Source organism: Diadema antillarum, unplaced genomic scaffold (genome assembly GCF_040938485.1).
Source record: "Diadema antillarum isolate AM-2024a unplaced genomic scaffold, OU_Dant_1.0 seq00000759_RagTag, whole genome shotgun sequence".
In the NCBI taxonomy this organism is placed as follows: domain Eukaryota; kingdom Metazoa; phylum Echinodermata; class Echinoidea; order Diadematoida; family Diadematidae; genus Diadema; species Diadema antillarum.
Genome location: NW_027271650.1, coordinates 443892 through 461298, shown reverse-complemented (window position 1 = coordinate 461298; position 17407 = coordinate 443892). Strand labels below are relative to the sequence as shown.

General features: G+C 39.0%; 1 protein-coding gene across 1 annotated transcript in view; it reads right to left on the bottom strand.

Annotated features, from left to right (window-relative positions):
• LOC139738608 (rab11 family-interacting protein 4-like) overlaps positions 1-17407 on the bottom strand; it is a 74560-nt gene that overhangs the window by 49389 nt on the left and 7764 nt on the right. The window contains exons 2-3 of the mRNA XM_071649224.1: positions 16053-16155; positions 10954-11045 (exon numbers count right to left, since the gene is read on the bottom strand). Of these exons, the coding sequence (XP_071505325.1) occupies positions 10954-11045; positions 16053-16155 (195 nt within the window). The remainder of the gene's footprint in view (positions 1-10953; positions 11046-16052; positions 16156-17407) is intronic.

Here is a 17407-nt window from a genome sequence, read left to right as displayed (position 1 = left end):
ATAAAGCCTGCACAGAAACTATGGGGACCAGTACCTGCAGTAGCATGATCTGCCCTGTCAAGCATAGCATTACACATGATCAATTTGAAGTTTATGACATACAATGTAGCAGTGTGCTGCCAGTCAGAGAGTATGAAGAAAAAAAAAATCACATATATATATTGTATATGATATATATTGTGTCTATAAATTCCCTTTAAATGACATTCTACACAAACAAACACTTGGCAAAGGAAAAAGCATGCGATTTTAAAAACTAGTATTTGATTTCATTACAGAGTACAGTTTCTATATCTTTTCATGTCATTACATACTTTATTCTGAATACTGTATGTCTGCCCAACATACACACACAAAGTTAAGTGGTACAAAATAGATATTTATGAAAAACATGGTCCAAAATTCACAAGGGTAGTAGTACACATCAAATCCATGGTTTTAATTCAGGCAATTGACTACAACAGGTATACTGTATGAAATATGGTAGTTGTACATTGTACCTTGCAAAATAAAGTGAAAGCAAGCAGTCGTTATTGGATGTAGGCCAATATATTGTTGGTGTATGTGATGTGTCACACACATTTACGCAATCAAAATTTGGATAATCCAAAGACTTAATTCAAACTACCTTTGCGGATTTCAGCCTACATGTATATCACCAATACAAACCTGTGACATTTTTATCGTAATCTTGCGGTAGGTGTGATCATTGGTCCACTGCAAAACACATAATTGGCTCGGTCAAGCGAAGTTGATATTCGGTGTCTCCGTAATAAAACAATAATCACCTGGCTCTTCCAAAGCTGATAACAATATACACACACTCCTATCATCAGCAAAGCGGAACAGTTTCGCTTCCTCCCAACAGCTATAAAAATCCAACATTGGCCGTGGCAAACGTCCTGCCGAGGCTGTCTACCAATCCACTGAGAGTGAATGAGACGGAGAGAGTTTTAATTACGTCGCAGTTCGCTCGCCAGACGCAGGAAATGGGGGAACTGAATACACACGCATGTGACGCAACTTAAATGACTGCGAAGAAGACTTTGACCCCTAAAAAGGCAGAAATATTGATGCTAAACAAATGCTTTGCCAAGCTGGCAATGAAAGGGTAGTCACCACACAACCACCCACTGACCGTGACCACAAATGACAGGAAACTCACTCCTGATAACTTCCTTTTTCGAAATTCTAGGATATGCGCCTCCTGGCTTTATCCTTTTTTCGTGTGTGTTTTTTTTTGAAATCACAACAATGGTAGCTCCGCCTACTTTTGGTCACTTTCTTCCATGGAACTCGACAGCCCTCTCTACCACGAAAAACAGACTCTGTTCCACATTCCAGATTTACTTGGCGAGTTTCCCTTTAGAGCTCACACGAAGACAACGCTGTAAGCATAGCCACACACGATCCCCTTTAGAAATCCTTAACCAAAGCTTCACCAAGAGTGGTGGTAGCCGCACTCCACTTGCAAGTCTTGTTACAGTGTCTGTGAACTTGATAGGGTATAAAGTGGATGAGAGTCGGATAGAGTGGGAGGGAGGTAGACCGTGGGAGACTGAGGGACTCAGCATTGGGCCAATCAGAGTGATGTGATTGATGCAACAAGTGCGCAGGGACCATCTGTTTTTTGCTGGAGTTTTTATAGCAGCCGGTGCCACAGTCAAGTGGTTCCTTCCCCTGGGTCCACAGTTCGCCTACGTTCTGAGTTCTGAGTTCTCCTGCTTGGCACTGCCTGAAGCTACAGGCTCCTCTCCTCACTCGCGGCAATAGATCCTGGTAAACATGCTGGCATTCAAGACAGTTTTTTTAGCACACAGTTAGTCAGTTTTTGTTCCTGTTAGCAGAACACAAGTGCAGCATGTAAGCGCCAGTTGCGTGTGTACCAATTTACACAATGCCGAGTACACACACATGCACACACATGTACGTTACGCTGCACTGCTCGTCCAGCTGTGTTGTAGGGGGAAAATCAGTTTGTCTTGTTATGACATCACACTGTTGGAAAAAACACCCCCTTGTCAAACCAAAGGTGACCCAATAGTTCTATGTAAGTGTAGCAAGGAAATTGAGCATGAAAGGGGGAGGGGGGGGGGGGAACGAGTTTTCGCTGATGTCCTATAAAACATCAGCACAGTATACAAATTCAAAAAAGGATCAAACAACAGGCACACAATTAGGAGCAGAGTCCCAGGTTTCTAATCATAGATCCATGTCGGCCTCATTAGCATAATGCTGTCTTTATCTTGTCATCTCCAATAGAGACCTTTGATCCACGAGAATGATAATCACTGAGGCGTTCAGGCATGGGCACATGGGGAGGTGTACACTGTCCTGACTGTTTTCAGTTAACATTCTATAAAGAATCCCCCTCAAGTATTGTCAGACATGTTCATTGTACTTGGGGAGTGAGTATCACAATGGACTTCAGACTATAATGAGTCTAAAAACTCCCTTTGCTCTCTCTCTCCCTCTCCCCCTCTCTCTTTGTCTCCATCTCTGTCTGTCCCTTTCTTTCTCTTCTACTTTTTCATTTTCTACCTTACCTCACTCTAGTCTAAGATCAGAAATCCCCACAAGGCCTGGCAGTTTGATCAAATTTGTGTAGGTGGAGCGTGATTCATTCTTGGGGGAAAAAACACACTGGTGTTTCCTGAACTGACTTTACCAAACAAGAAAACACAAACAGGGAAAAAAGGCTGTCTCATCATTAATCCTCTTTGAAAAGTGATTTGTAAGCTTAGCTAAGCTTGTCTCAGGTGCATGCAACATTTAAAGTTAAGTGCTGTGACTGCCTAAATCCCCATTTCATGATGTCAAACCAATACTATTAATAGCCTTTGAAGACTTGGAAAAAAAAAAGTTGGAAATAAGAAGGATGTATGCAGCTGTAAACTTCTCTGACCTCATTAATATATGTGGGATCTATATGTTTTCAACTTCTCCTTGACTGCCACTAATGGAAAGTAAAAAAAAAAATAATATAAACAACAGCAAACAAACCAAAATGTATCTAAAGCAAAAAAATAAAAATAAAACAAAACCAACAAACAAACACACACACACATTAAGGGTTACAAAAAATAAAAGGAATGCAGATAATACGCATGCTGAATTTAAAGTTACAAGAAAATATTTATTATAAAAAGACAAGTTGTTCAACTTGATAAAAATTTAAAAAACCTAAACATTATTAACACATACTACTTGGTTCCTCTAAACCTTGATCTATAGAGGGCTAAACGAATACATTGCAGTTCTCCACAAATGATCAGAATATCATGTTCTTTATCCTAATATGGCTATCCACAGGACTTCTATGAGGATTATGCGAGAACCTATCAGATACTACATATCAAACTTCAACTGATATTTTTGAGGACAAGAGAACCTGGCCTTTTCCTTCACTGGCTACACTTCATTCTCTCTTGATAAAAACACCCTGAAAGCTGAAAGAGGGAAATTCTGTTACATGAGTAACTGCAGAAAAAGACATCATATTACTGACTGAAAAGCGGAGAAGCTTTTTGCCACCAGTATCGATATTTTTTCAAATGTCACAGCGAGATTTACATAATTTCTGTTGGCTAGCACCACTCGATCAAAGTGCAGCAGATGGAATGAATTTAAATCTTTTTGTCTTACTTTGTCAGGCAGGGATGCTGCAAATTGATAATTGATGACCTCGTGGGATCGTTTCAAACCTACACGTTTCACACTTACACTGCAGCTTCTTTGCAACCACCTGTAAGAAAGGGTATCATTGTATCTATAGTCATGGAGCCCCCCCCCCCCCCCAAGATGACTCAAAAGCTGTACATGACGTGACATAAGCTATTTCATGAACTCAATTAATAGCTGTCATTCAAATGCACAACTCTAGATTATGTTTACACACAGTCTGAACATGCAGATGTGGGCATGTACGACATTGAAAGTGTACACAAGGTCAAGCTATTAATCCTCCAGTCCATTAATACTGTTTTAGAGGTTAAACTGTTCAAAGTTAAAGCACTTCCACATCACTGACTGGGCATATGATTTGAGAAACATGATATTAAAGGAGAAACTGAATTTAAGTTTAATAGCTTGCTATCTTCATAGGGAAAAAAAAAATGTTTGAGTATGAAATACATATACCTATACATGTTTACAAACAAGTTCTTTGACAGAAAGATATACTAGTAATATTCAGAGGGGTGAAGGGTCTGTGAGTTTCTTCAATTTGTTTCCCTCTACAAATTTAATCTGTAGGGCATTGTGCTTTATGCAAGACATCCTTATAGATCAAAATATTGGCTAATTAGGTGATTTTCAAACTTTCACATTCTTCTCTGTACTTAAAGTCAAACATTATAAAGCATTTGGGGCATACGTTTGTTTGATGTTGTAATGATCTACCATCAGGTGACATTTCAAGCTCATTTCTCCTTTTTTTTTGTCATACAAGCTGGCGTAAATTTTTGCAAAGGAACTCATCTAGATTTGTAGAAAACTTTCTTCCACAGTGTGATGCATGTACAAAGCATATTGTAATATGGCCTTTTTGGTTTATAGCTGGTGTCTTGCTGCATAAAAAATCAATTACATAGCTTCTGACAGGTATCGCATTAACTTCCTTGAATAATCCCTCAACAGAAATGTGTCTTGTCTGGCTGCATTTATCAAAGAAGTTTGTGACGCTTTCAGTTCGTCTCTACAAATCAAATTTTATCAACTCTGTAAGACAAAGGGCTGATGTAATTTGTGTCAGAAGAAAGCCCCCAAAATGGCTGGAATAAACTTGCCAGGCCAGTCAAGATTCAGAAAAAGTAGGGCAATGAATCAAAACGACAAATTTGCAAGAGGTAATGAGGTAAAAGACCAGCAGAGAAAGGTCACATGTTATTAGCCATGGATTTCACAAGTCAAATCTTGTATGCTATATAATCATCTCACTAGTGGAAACCAAACCCTGGTTTACTACATCCCTGCAAGTCAGATGATTACGTGTTGTTTGAAAGTTTAAAGAAACAAAGCACGAGAACAAAGTTGATAAACAATAACATCTTTCGGAAATTACACTTGCATAGTATCTTCATCACTTAGCTCCATCTTTTCCCATGATTTTCTGGTCCATCTTTCTCTCCCCACTGATTTCCAAACCCTTAACGTGATTCTCACCCTATTCTCCCTTACAATTGTCCCTGTCCCCCATCCTCCCTCAGTGCAACCTTAACTCTGGCTCGCCACTGCCCTTCGACCATCACTATTTGCCATCTTTACAAATTCCCTATATCACTTCCCTACTGAGGGCGTCTTCACCCTTTTCTTTCTAGTGTCTTCTTTTGCCAAACAACAGTCCTTTCAAGGACTACATGCACATGGTGTTCCCAAAACCTATCTTTCACAAATCTGATGATGCCAAGTCAAACAATGCAATGGAGAGAGGGCTACAATCATTCTGTATCATTTTGAATCATGTTGTCAGTTCAAAAGCAAAAAGGTCAGTTGTCAGCTCTAAAGTATTCTTAACACTTGAAATTTAGACAGCAAGAAGTTAAAGATATATCATTTTTTCTTTTTAAACATACCAATTATGTTTTCAGAGTTTGTAGCTTCTTAGCTTTACTGTCAGGAATTTTATTCTGTCGCCCCAACCCCTAAGAAGAACAAGAAAAAGAAAAAAGAGGGTGATGAAGAAAAAGATGCTACCGGAATCCAAATTCCACAAATTCAAATGCAATGAGATGTCTCATCATGCGGCGGAGTCAAGGACGTTCTAAGCATGCTTCGGACTTACATGAGGTGTCATGTGACTGTAGGCCATCCTCCGCTTGCCGTGACGATGCAATCATTAGCGGTAGGAGAGTAAAGAACACGATAGCTACAGAGGAAGAGCCGTCCAGGCTGGACCACTGAATTACCATCACAGGTTGATTAATAATCAGCAGAGCACCGGCACCTTCAAAGGGTGTTATTGTACCACATCCCAACCGTCAAAACAGGCACAACTTTTATGCTGAAGTCGTATACGTGAACGTGAACGATTCTGTGACCACCTTGATGAAATGACAAATGTCAAAGGCGACATTGCTCCAGTATGCTTCGCGATGCATCTGTGATGCCAGATGGGCTCGTATTAAGTCTGTCTGGAATCTGAGGAGGACCTAATCACATGCATCCAGGCCCTGGAAGTAGCGACAGAGCTGGAACGAAAGTCGCCCTCCTTCCATCCGCGGCGCACGTGACACTGACATTCCAGTGTACCCTGTTGACACCAGGAACCCCAGTTTTTCTGTCCCTCCCCCCTCTTTCTTTCCCCTTCCCCACCAGCTGAGAATGTTCTTTGAGATAGGAAGTCTACAACAAGGCACCTGACAGTTATTGAAACCAACCGAGGATATCATGTGATAGTCCTGAAATCCACACTCCCCATCCCTCCCACTTGAAAATCAAAAACAAAAGTACAAACACTGAAGGACTGTATGCGAGTAAATAAATACTGACATCCAAATACTACTTTACCTCAGGAAAATATATAAGTCTATCATAATGTTCCTTGGTTTGGCAGCAAATTTGAGTTTATTTATTACTTTTGCCTCCTTGCACTACTTTCATGTACAACCAGAATTATTTAGATCACATTTGACTTCTTGAATAGATGATTATCGTGACCATAAATTGCTATTAGTGCAACAATGCGTTACACTGCATAACAGGCATATTAGAAGCTTGATGGGAGAGTGCCAGCACTCCAGTGTGGTACTCACATCTACAGACTGCTGTGGTTTTACAACAAGGAAATTGCACAGTAGTGACAGAACGTCACAAAAACCTGAACAAACAAACACATTACAGCGAGTTGACACATTTGGAATGTCAAATAAACTGAGTAATTCCCATGACAGTCATTTCCTCTCTGACTATATACTGAGGTTGAGTTGATTTCAACAAATTTCAACCCTTAGCATTGCAACAAAAAAAAGAGAAGAAAATAAACAAACAAACAAACAAACTGATAAACTTTGAACAAAAATGGGAATACAGGAAGTAATCTCTGAACTAATTCAGAATGTACCGTCAAGTTCACTTTGTCTAATTGTAGAAACAAGTACGTACGTATCATGAATGAAATGCATAAATTGCGAATTTGGATGATTATCCACTGCCAGAAAGAGCTGTACCACAGTAAATTTTTAATGGTCACAACATAAAATTCTATGTAAAAACAAGATGAGGAAAAGAAAAAAAGAACTTCGCGGAAGGAAACAGTTACATTTTGCTTTAAGTATTTTTTGAACAAGTATGTTTGCATGTATGTTGTGTTTGCCCTGACTAGCAAGATTGTTGATATACTGTACCACACTGAAAATGTACAATCAAAATTAGAATGCATGATTCAAAAGGCTATATTATGCAACTCACTGTCCCAACACATTTCTGCATAAATGAAAATGGTGCGATTCTTGTAGTTTGGCCATGAACAGAATCCATCACTTAATGTCCGCAAAGAAAATATTTGGCTTGAAATAATTATGTTCAGACCTTACTTGCAAATATGGTACTACTTTTACAAGATCATGAAATAGTGCTAAATTTACATGTTTGATGATTAAAGGAAGAAGTACACTCCAACTCTAACTCTAGCAATCGACCTTCAATGTATCACTTACCTCTGTCTCACATAATACGGCATAAATGAAGAAACCCATGAAAAGCCACGCTCCTAGCAATTTCCATGCCACGCTTGCCGTAGCATCAGCGGCTCTAAAGAGCAAATCTCGACACGATTTCAATGGCAGGAGTTCTGGAAGCTCGCTCACAAAGCACGTAAGAAACAGTGGAATCATGAGGGATGCGGATGGCTTTGAAATATCCAACATGGCACCCACAGTTGTAATCGTTCTTCAGTTTCTGACACTCTTGAAAATGTTATGCCTGACTTTTGGGGATTATGAATTTTGACCGCAGTTTAATTATTCAGAGAATTATTTGAATAAAAAAAAAAAAGAAAAGACACTGTGCAATAATTCTTCATGAGAGTATTATACTGGTGAGGTCTTTCTTTCTATGCTGACTCTATACATCACATCATCAGTATAGTCAAGCACAGCTGCAAAACAATTATGGTTTCCTAAAATTTCTTTTGCCAAGAGGTGTGTTTAATCTATCAAGCAGTATATTGCACTGATATGCATGCAGCGCAAATGAAAACTCTGTTGAAATGTTTCCGCAAATTTCACTCCCTTTTCATTTGGTTGACAAGCATGATGAAAAGGGCTCTTGAAGTATATGGAATATTCCTCAACAACTTTCAAAGATTGCTAGAACCAGAATGAATGCATGTCTGCATGGCTGTTCATGCCACACGTCCTACACAGATGTGGCATTTTTACCCGCAAAACCTTCTGACTGTTTTAACAAGGTGGTGGACTCAAATCACACTATGTGAAACCTCCACAAAAACATCATCCAGAGTTATGTCAATACTTGATGAAGACCTCACAGTGCAAGACGTTCGAGAAGTCAATCCAGATGACAGTAGGTGCAATGTACTGTTCCGTCATTCGACAGGTCTCTCTGCAGAACTTGTCAGCTAGCGGGAAACGAATATTAATCGCTGTATCATTTTCGGAGGAAAAGAAGAACTATAATGCCGTATCTCTGGTGGAAAATAAAGAAATGCGACAGGCATCCACAAACCTGGCTGCTTGGTTTACCTCTCATCCTCACACTGCGCAACTGCCACAAAAGTGACTCTCAGAAGTGAAGAGCTGCAAAAACCAAAAACACGCTCAGGCAGAGATTGTGGATATCGCTCGCTTCATTATCTATTTTTAAAGACTGTGATAACATACCAAGCTGCAGGGAGAATGCCCTAAACACACGTTGCATCGATTTAATTGTTGCCGATAATCGCGGCTCGATTGTAGTTTAACAAGCTGTAAAAGGTCACGAGGATGACTCTTGTGAAGTTCAGCACAGACACAACACCACACATTCATAAACATGTTTCTCATCTCTGAGGTGGCAGGTACTGCTTCACCTGAAGACTTGGTCAGTTGTCTTGTCAATGCAATTTGCTACATAGCTACTTGATAATCACATCAACACTACCGCTGGCCATATTTCTCTCCCTCTCCCATCACTTTGTTAGCTTATTCTTACTTAAATGTTGTTAAATCCATTGCCTACTGCAGCTCAAAAGTCAGTCCAGTACAAAATCATGGAAGTTTTAGTAGCTGGCAGAGAATTGGTTAAAAGATTCCAAACACTGCACAGGTTTTCAAAAGTTCAACAAACCATTTTACAGTAATCTTCCCAGCTCCTTTGATAAATCATATTAAAAAAAAAAGATAGTTATATTCAATGATGCACAGGAAAATCTCTAAGAAGAGAGGCAAACATGTTGCACACACCTGGATAGTAAATCTAGATTTAGTTCAACAATGGGCAGTACGTGAGGGGCTTGTAATGATAGAGCACAATGAATTACCACTAAAGACCTTTAAAGGACGGTTTGATTTTGCTACAACACGCATTTCCCATAGACACCTGCCCGAGTATACTCGGGACTCGACCTCATACTGTCCACAGCATCGAAATGCTCTGATAGCAGCTTATATCTTTATAACCAAAAGATAGCCTTTGACCTCCACCCTGAGGAGGTAGTGGCTCCAACATGCTGCAGAAATGCACTAAGGTCATATTATGTCTGTAACCACACATCTATTCTAAAAGTCAGAATTCTAGATTAAAATGACATGCAAGCCTTGTCAAGTATAAAAAAAAGAAGAATGATAAAATAAAGACAAATGATAAAATAAAGACTTTGCAGATACACTGCCATTCTTATGAGAAAAGGAAACTGGACAAGGACAAAAAAAGAAAAAATAAATCCAAGGAGCAGTCTCCTTTGTCAATGTCAAATTGATTTGATACTTGACCGGTATTTATCACACCATTTATTGATATCTTGGATGATAATAATGGGTTAATCTGCAAATATGGGGTTTTGTCTTGAGAGTAGGACCAACAAAAAGAGAGAAAAAAAAATGTGTAATCTTCAATCAAATATCTGATCAATGATAACACACTGAAAATGAACTGACTGATGCATAGAAAAAAAAAGATGACAACAAAAGCAATAGAGTTTGAACCCACTTGTTAATAGATTGACAAGTTGGCTAATATCTTAAGTTGAATAACCAGTGAGTGCTAAAGCAAATTTGGCACTTTGTTATCTTTTAAAACTTCTTTAAAAAAAGACCTGAAACAAAATAAATGTTCTGAAATACGGTACTTCATCATTAAAGCCTTTGATTTATACACCATTCATTCAGTACTTTATACTGAACTAACAAATAAATATAAAATCATTCTATATCAATGGAGTAAATTTCAAGAATGCACGCCAATGAAATATCACCTTTCACCTCGGTGCCACTTCTTCACATTATATCAGTGCAGTTTGTGATAGTGCTATAATATTGAGGTGCTTTCAGTTACATCTGGGGTTAATTCATAAGAATTCCCACACTCCATTATACTCCACAGTTTAATGCATGATTTGGGAGATCCTATACAATTTATTTCTAGCCTATTTAGAAATGTACCCCTAGAGCTGGTACTAAGCATGAGGAAACCACATATCATTTACTATGACAGTTTGTGACAAATTTGTGTTTGTGCCTACATGGGCAAAACAAAGCATAAAATCTACTGACATTTCAAAACTGAGCAAGACCAAGGTAAAAGAAAAAAATAAATGAAGTACTCAATTGTAACCGTGTCTGCCTCAATGTTTACACTGCCATCACAGGTACCACTATTATTTCACACTTGGCGGACTCGTGTGAGAAAAGTCAAACCGTGGCAGACATATACTAGAGCCTGCCCTCCAAGGGACGACTATTTACCCCGTAACGGATCATCAGTCAGAGAGTGGGATCTATCATTTTTGATACTCACCCCATTGCTCTTTGTGTCATCGTCGTCTGCCACCGTTATCTGTCTGGGGTCGTCCGACAGCGATGGGGGCACCTCTACTCCATGGCCCCCACCTGGAAGGAAAGTCGGGCCAGAGAGATAAGGAGGCAGAGGATAAGAAGCGGTAGAAAAAGAAGAAGAAGAAGAAGAAGAAGAAGAAGAAGAAGAAGAAGAAGAAGAAGAAGAAGAAGAAGAAGAAGAAGAAGAAGAAGAAGAAGAAGAGAAGAAAAAGAAGAAGAAAAAGAAGAAGTTGACGAAGAAGAAAAAGTACACTGTGATTTCATGTGACTTGCTCAACAATATAGCAGCCTTAGCAGTGTTATTCCTCACCAATTATTCAGACAGATAAAGATAGGTTGACACTGCAGGCATCTTCACCAGATATGTATCATCGCTGGGGCGACAAGACCTCGTATCTGAAATTTTGGTGAAAATGACTTTTTTTGGATTAATGGTCAGATAATCAGTTGAGTGATGTCCTGTCCAAATCCTAGCTGTCTGACCCCAAAACTAAAGCCACCATGGCATGCCAGAGGAAAGGCTATCCCATTTGATATAGTGCTTTCGCTGCCATATATTTTTTACCTCTCCTGCAACATTTGACGTTTTGTAGATACGAGGTCTTGTCGCCCCAGCAACGATATATCTTTTTGGATTGACACTAGATACAACTTGAGATACTGCAAAAATTATTTTTACTATGCAGGAGATAAGAGTCACAACACGACATCTCTCACTTCTTAGGTAGTGACTAACCATATACTTAGCGAGTCTCAATTTTCGCGAAACGGGACAATTTCGCGAGTGGTTAAATTTGTGGTCGTGGAGTACTGAACTGAACGGAGGAATGTATATGCTTATGTCACATTCATATCAGGATCAGAGTCAATATTTTTGTGTGTCTTTAATTTCGCGAATAGCACCTGACTCGCAAAATTTGCAAAAATAAAAACCTCGCTAAATATTCGGTGTATACAGTATTGCATCTACTGCTGACCTTCAAACCTTTGGTAAATGATAGAATTAAAACTGTTACAATCATTTCAAAATGAAAGCATCATGACAAAAGCGATGGATGTGTGTCATTGGAGAGTCAACCAACTTACATCCTCACTAAAAATCTCAGCTGAAGTAGTGGTACAAAGTACCTTATCTGAGTGGCAAAAGTGGAAAGACAATCATTTTATGTATAAAGTTGTCCAATCATTTCTACCCTGCCCATCAAACTATGTTACCGGAGGACATTCATAAATGACGTTACAGTTAAAATTGCCATTTTAAGTTCATTGACTGTGAGCTTGAAGGCTTGTGCCAACATGTAATCAGTACATCAGCACCTTATCGAGCACACCCTGCGTCACGGATGTCGTGTACCAAGCAAACTCCACAATTTTCTTTTTCTTATTTTGAAAATGAGATTTGGTAGTGACTGGCAGGTGGATGACTTGTACACAGATAGCCTGTGACACCTCTCCTGGGGCAAAGGCATAAAACTAAGGGCAGGCTTTGCAGGTTTATAGAGAGCAGGGAACTATTAAACTGGAATCCTTCACTGCTTTCATATTCTTGAGAAAATTCTTCATAAAGGTCTGCCATAAAAGCAGAGTTGAGAGCAATGGAGTAGGGAGCAACCACACATCTTCACGTACGTCTCCCAATCAATCCAAATGCAGTTGGCTTAGAATGGATTGATTCCCCTAACGGGGTTGAACTTTACAGTTCCTGGGGGAAAAATAGAGGTGAAGCAAGTGACCCCATTATACAGAGGTTACATCTGTGGAGGGAAGATTGTGGAGCAAACAGGCTATACCAGCTCATGAAGACGAACATGAATTCTTACCGGAGGTAATGGCAATCATGCAATGGTCTAAAATCTCTTGGATTTGGCAACATTTCCACACAACAATGTGTAAATAAGTGAATAGATTGATAAACACCTGCATCACTGATAGCGACTTCTAATACCACGGCAAATGATTACTAATTTATGCAAGCAACATATTTCTCTTCAAAGATAGGGATTTCATACACTTATCTACAACAGTAATCATGCATTAATTACATACTATTCCCTGGGCCCCATTTCATAAAAAGTTGATATGACAGAAACTTGCTACACTGGTGATTATCATGGTAATGACAAAAATCCAGCTTCCTGATTGGCCGCTGTTGCTATGGAAATTGTCATTCTAGCAAGAGTTGCTACATTTGTATCCTAACATCTTTTATGAAATGGGGCCCTGGTCTCACTAACACATGCAAATGTATTATTACATAATATCATAGCATCATCTCAACATACTATAACAGAAGAAATGTAGAACTGTATGGAAAAATGAATGATGGCCCTTATGTATCTATCTAGAAAAAACAAACAAACAACCCATTGACTGGTCATTGGTGCATGCTAGTCATCTGACAGAACAAGAATAACACTATTTACTGAATTCATACAACATCCTGCATGTTTGCATCTGTGACATCCTAAATGTGCTTTAAACCCTGAAACCCTGTTTCATTAAGCTGTTCGTGAAGTTACGAACAACTTACGAACGACTGGTGATCAGTTCTGATGTGCTATACCTATCAAAATTTCCATAATTCAGCACAAGAACTGATCACCAGTCGCTCGTAAGTCGTTCGTAACTTTACAAACAGCTTTATGAAACACCCCCCAGGGGTCCATTTCATGAAGTCATCATAATATAAAAGTCTTTACATAAATCTAAGAATGGCTAAAGTCGCTCATATGTAGCTATGAGAGATTTTTCAAAGAGAAGTAAAATCCATTTCATGAAGTCTCTGAATAGAAGCTTGTCTTATGAGCGAAAAGTCTCTCACATGACTTTCATGAAATGGACCCCTGGTATCATGGGGATACCATGCAATAGGAAGGCTGGCCCAACTTGGGATATATTTAAGAATTGTGTACAGCTTCATCACCGATAACCATTTAAGTATGCATGCACAAAGTTAAAGCATCTCCACTGGAGTCAAACGTTACCAATGATTATGCTTCAATGTGCATATTCGCTGATGGGCAATTCTATTCTAGCATGCCTGCACCAGTCCTGGTTTTCGAAAATACCCTTGTGGGCAGCGAATGAGGATTGATTGAATTGGGTCAACCTTAGCTCCCCAAGCTACAGGGCCTTTTAGGCACCTAGAGATATCTTACAATGTTAACCTTTCCCTACCCAGGAAATCAGAAAGTTTCACCATAGTTTTGCATGGGATTGGGGCAAATTGATTGCGCATAAAGCCCATGCATTAGCTTCCACGGTATATACCCAGGCAATGAAACACATAACATTTTCACACCCCCTCCAATAAGTACATTGCTGCAAGTGGTTTAATCAATTTTTCAGGAGTGGATGCAGTGAGTGTAGGAGCTAAAGGGTTGATTAAATTTGTGAGTGATTTGTACAACACACCAAATGAAAATGAAATAGGACTGATCAAACAATTCTCATTTCCCTACCCCTAGAGGGCTCCCATCATGGCAGGTGGTATTAAATGTGAAATGAACAGGGTTCTTTTCATTGCTAAGTACTTGATCAATCTACCACTGCAGGGGGAGAGAATTACCATGGCAACAATGTCAGCTGTGGGGCACAGTAAGAGCTCTGGGTAACAAACATCATACAGTATTAAGTCACTGCGTGCTAGTGGCAGCTGAGCTGTTCAACCAGCTTTTTGTAAATGATACCATTCAGGAGCCATGGGCTTAGAGTATACCTTTTTCTTCCTTGAATTTTGGATTAGCCTACCTAGCCTGTGTTGTGCAACACCCTGATTATTTGCAATAATTTGGTACATTAATTACAAAAATGGCAGTTCTTAAAGGACAAGTTCACCTTCATAAACATAAGGATTGAGAGAATGTAGCAATATTAGTAGAACACATCATTGAAAGTTTGAGGAAAATCGGACAATCTGTTCAAAAGTTATAAATTTTTGAAGTTTTTGTGCAGTAACCGCTGGATGAGAAGACTACTGCAGTGTGTGAATAACTTAGATGTCACATGCGTACGACAATATAAGGAAAATATAAAGAGAATTTCACAAGATTTCATCTTTTGAAAAAAAGTACACATTCCCCCGACTCGTTACCGACAAATGTTATGGGTAATATTATTCCCCCTGCCTTTAGAAAGAGGCAAGTCAAGTGCTCTTTTATTATGCGTAAAAAGTGAAAATATGTTGAATTTTCTGTACATTTTCTTTATACTGTTGTACGCATATGACTCACAAGCTGTAGTAGTCTCCTCATCCAGCGGTTCCAACACAAAAATTTTAAAAATTCATAACTTTTGCATCGATTGTCCAATTTTCCTCAAACTTTCACTGATGTGTTCTACTAATATTGTTGCATTCTCTCAATCCTTATGTTTATGAAGGTGGACTTGTCCTTTAATGCCGTCAACACCACTTTCAGAATGAGCATCCACTGTTTGTGTGCTGTGGTTTATATATATGGCATATTATCATTCTTGGAAGCAGGAGACATTATGAAAAAGTTTTCAGACTTGTGATTATTTTTTTTTTCATTTGTGCATTGAGACATATTCTTCAAAACTGATCATCAAAAATATAAGCGAGAAAAACTTACATCTTGATATTTCATGTGCATGAAACTGCATGTATCAACAATGCTTTTTGCCTAAATTTGCTACAGATTACAAAATGTACATGTACATCTGTACATCAGTATCAAATACACATGCCATTTCACGACTTTCATTAAAAAATGTTCTGTAAATTTAATGTGATCACTCTGCTGCAATCTTCTAATCTTTTATTATACTGTATACTGTACCAAGGTGACTAAAAACCATCGGAAAGATGCTTGTCACTAGCAGATTATACAAAGCTGACCAAACACCAGGGGACAGATATAAAGGGGAGACCCAAGCCTCTGGTTATACTTAATAACCTGTGACTGGCTTCCAAGATAAACGGGGAAACAAATGTCTGTGATCCCAAACTCACACATGTCAACAGAAGCATGAAAGGAAAGGGGAAGTTCTAGGAGCAAACAATTGACACTATACTGGTCACTTCGAAGTACTAGAACTCACCTTTCCTACTAAGAATGACAGACTCCACACCTTGACAGAATGCTGTGAAATTGATCAGGCCTGTATTGTTGGGATCCAGGGCAGAAAGGAGGTCCTGTATACTCTGTGGAGAGGAGAGGAGATGGACAGAAAAAGACACAAGCAGATATTTCAGTGAGACATTCAATGTTCCTTTATGATAATGCTCAAACCTGAAAAAGTGTAACTTGTCATTGTTTACTTTAAAGTTGATGTGCTCAGTCATGCATGATATTTGTCTGTCAATGCAATTGGGTACCAATGGAAAGAAGAAGAATGCTTCTTTCCTCAACACCATCATAGGGCTATCTATATCTGACAATTATGAAATAATAGCCTTCTAAAGTTTGATTACCCTTTTGTATATGTACTGTACATATACAGTAGGAAGATAAATAGATAGATAGATAGATAGATAGATAGATAGATAAATAGACAGATGGACAGATAGATAGATACATAGATGGACTGATCGGTTGACAGATAGACAGATATATATACAACACAGATATATAGATGGATTTACAAATTAAATTGATAGATGCATAGACAGATGGATAGACAGATGTATTACGTGCATAAACAGAATGACAGATAGATAGATAGATAGATGGATAGACAGGTGAATATAAACAGATATAAACAGACCCATCGAAAATCACAGAAATCTCGGGTCGCATTTTAAATTTTTTTTTTTACTCTTTCAAGTTTAATTTTTTCCATTTTCTACAAATTTATGAACAGTTTTAAACCCAAAATTATCCATTTTAAGCTGAAGAAAGAGTGAAAAAAGTCTAAAAATGTTTTTCATCACCTCGACCCGTCGTAAATCGTGTTGTTCTTCGTAAGCATATTAAAGCTGCGCGGGGCCGCAGGCTACAGCATGCACTGCTGCTAGCTAACTTTTTGGCTCACGTGTGTGCACGAACACTCACGAAATCCAATCAATGCATGTATGCGCAGGACTACCCACGCCAGTGCAGCGCGACTGCCAAGATGGCTACTTTTGCAATATCCGTAACCAGCTGTCATGGCAGCAAAACTGTGTGGAGGTTGGTGCCAGCATCTCACGGGAAGGTACTTTTTGGAGCTGTTTGCTAAATTCAACAAAGAAGACCGTTATAAGTGTTTGTCAGTTAGTGTTTTAGCCTCGCCCACCGGGTCCCGGCAAGACGTTAGTTTGAACGAATAGCTTGTAGTGTTAAGCGTACTAAATTTGCACCATATTCTGTTCAAAATACATGTAGAACTCAAAATCGAAGAATTGCTAGAAACGAATCACGCCGCAAATGCACTGGAGGTGTTAATGCAGTGCGATCCGCCAAACAGCGAAAGAA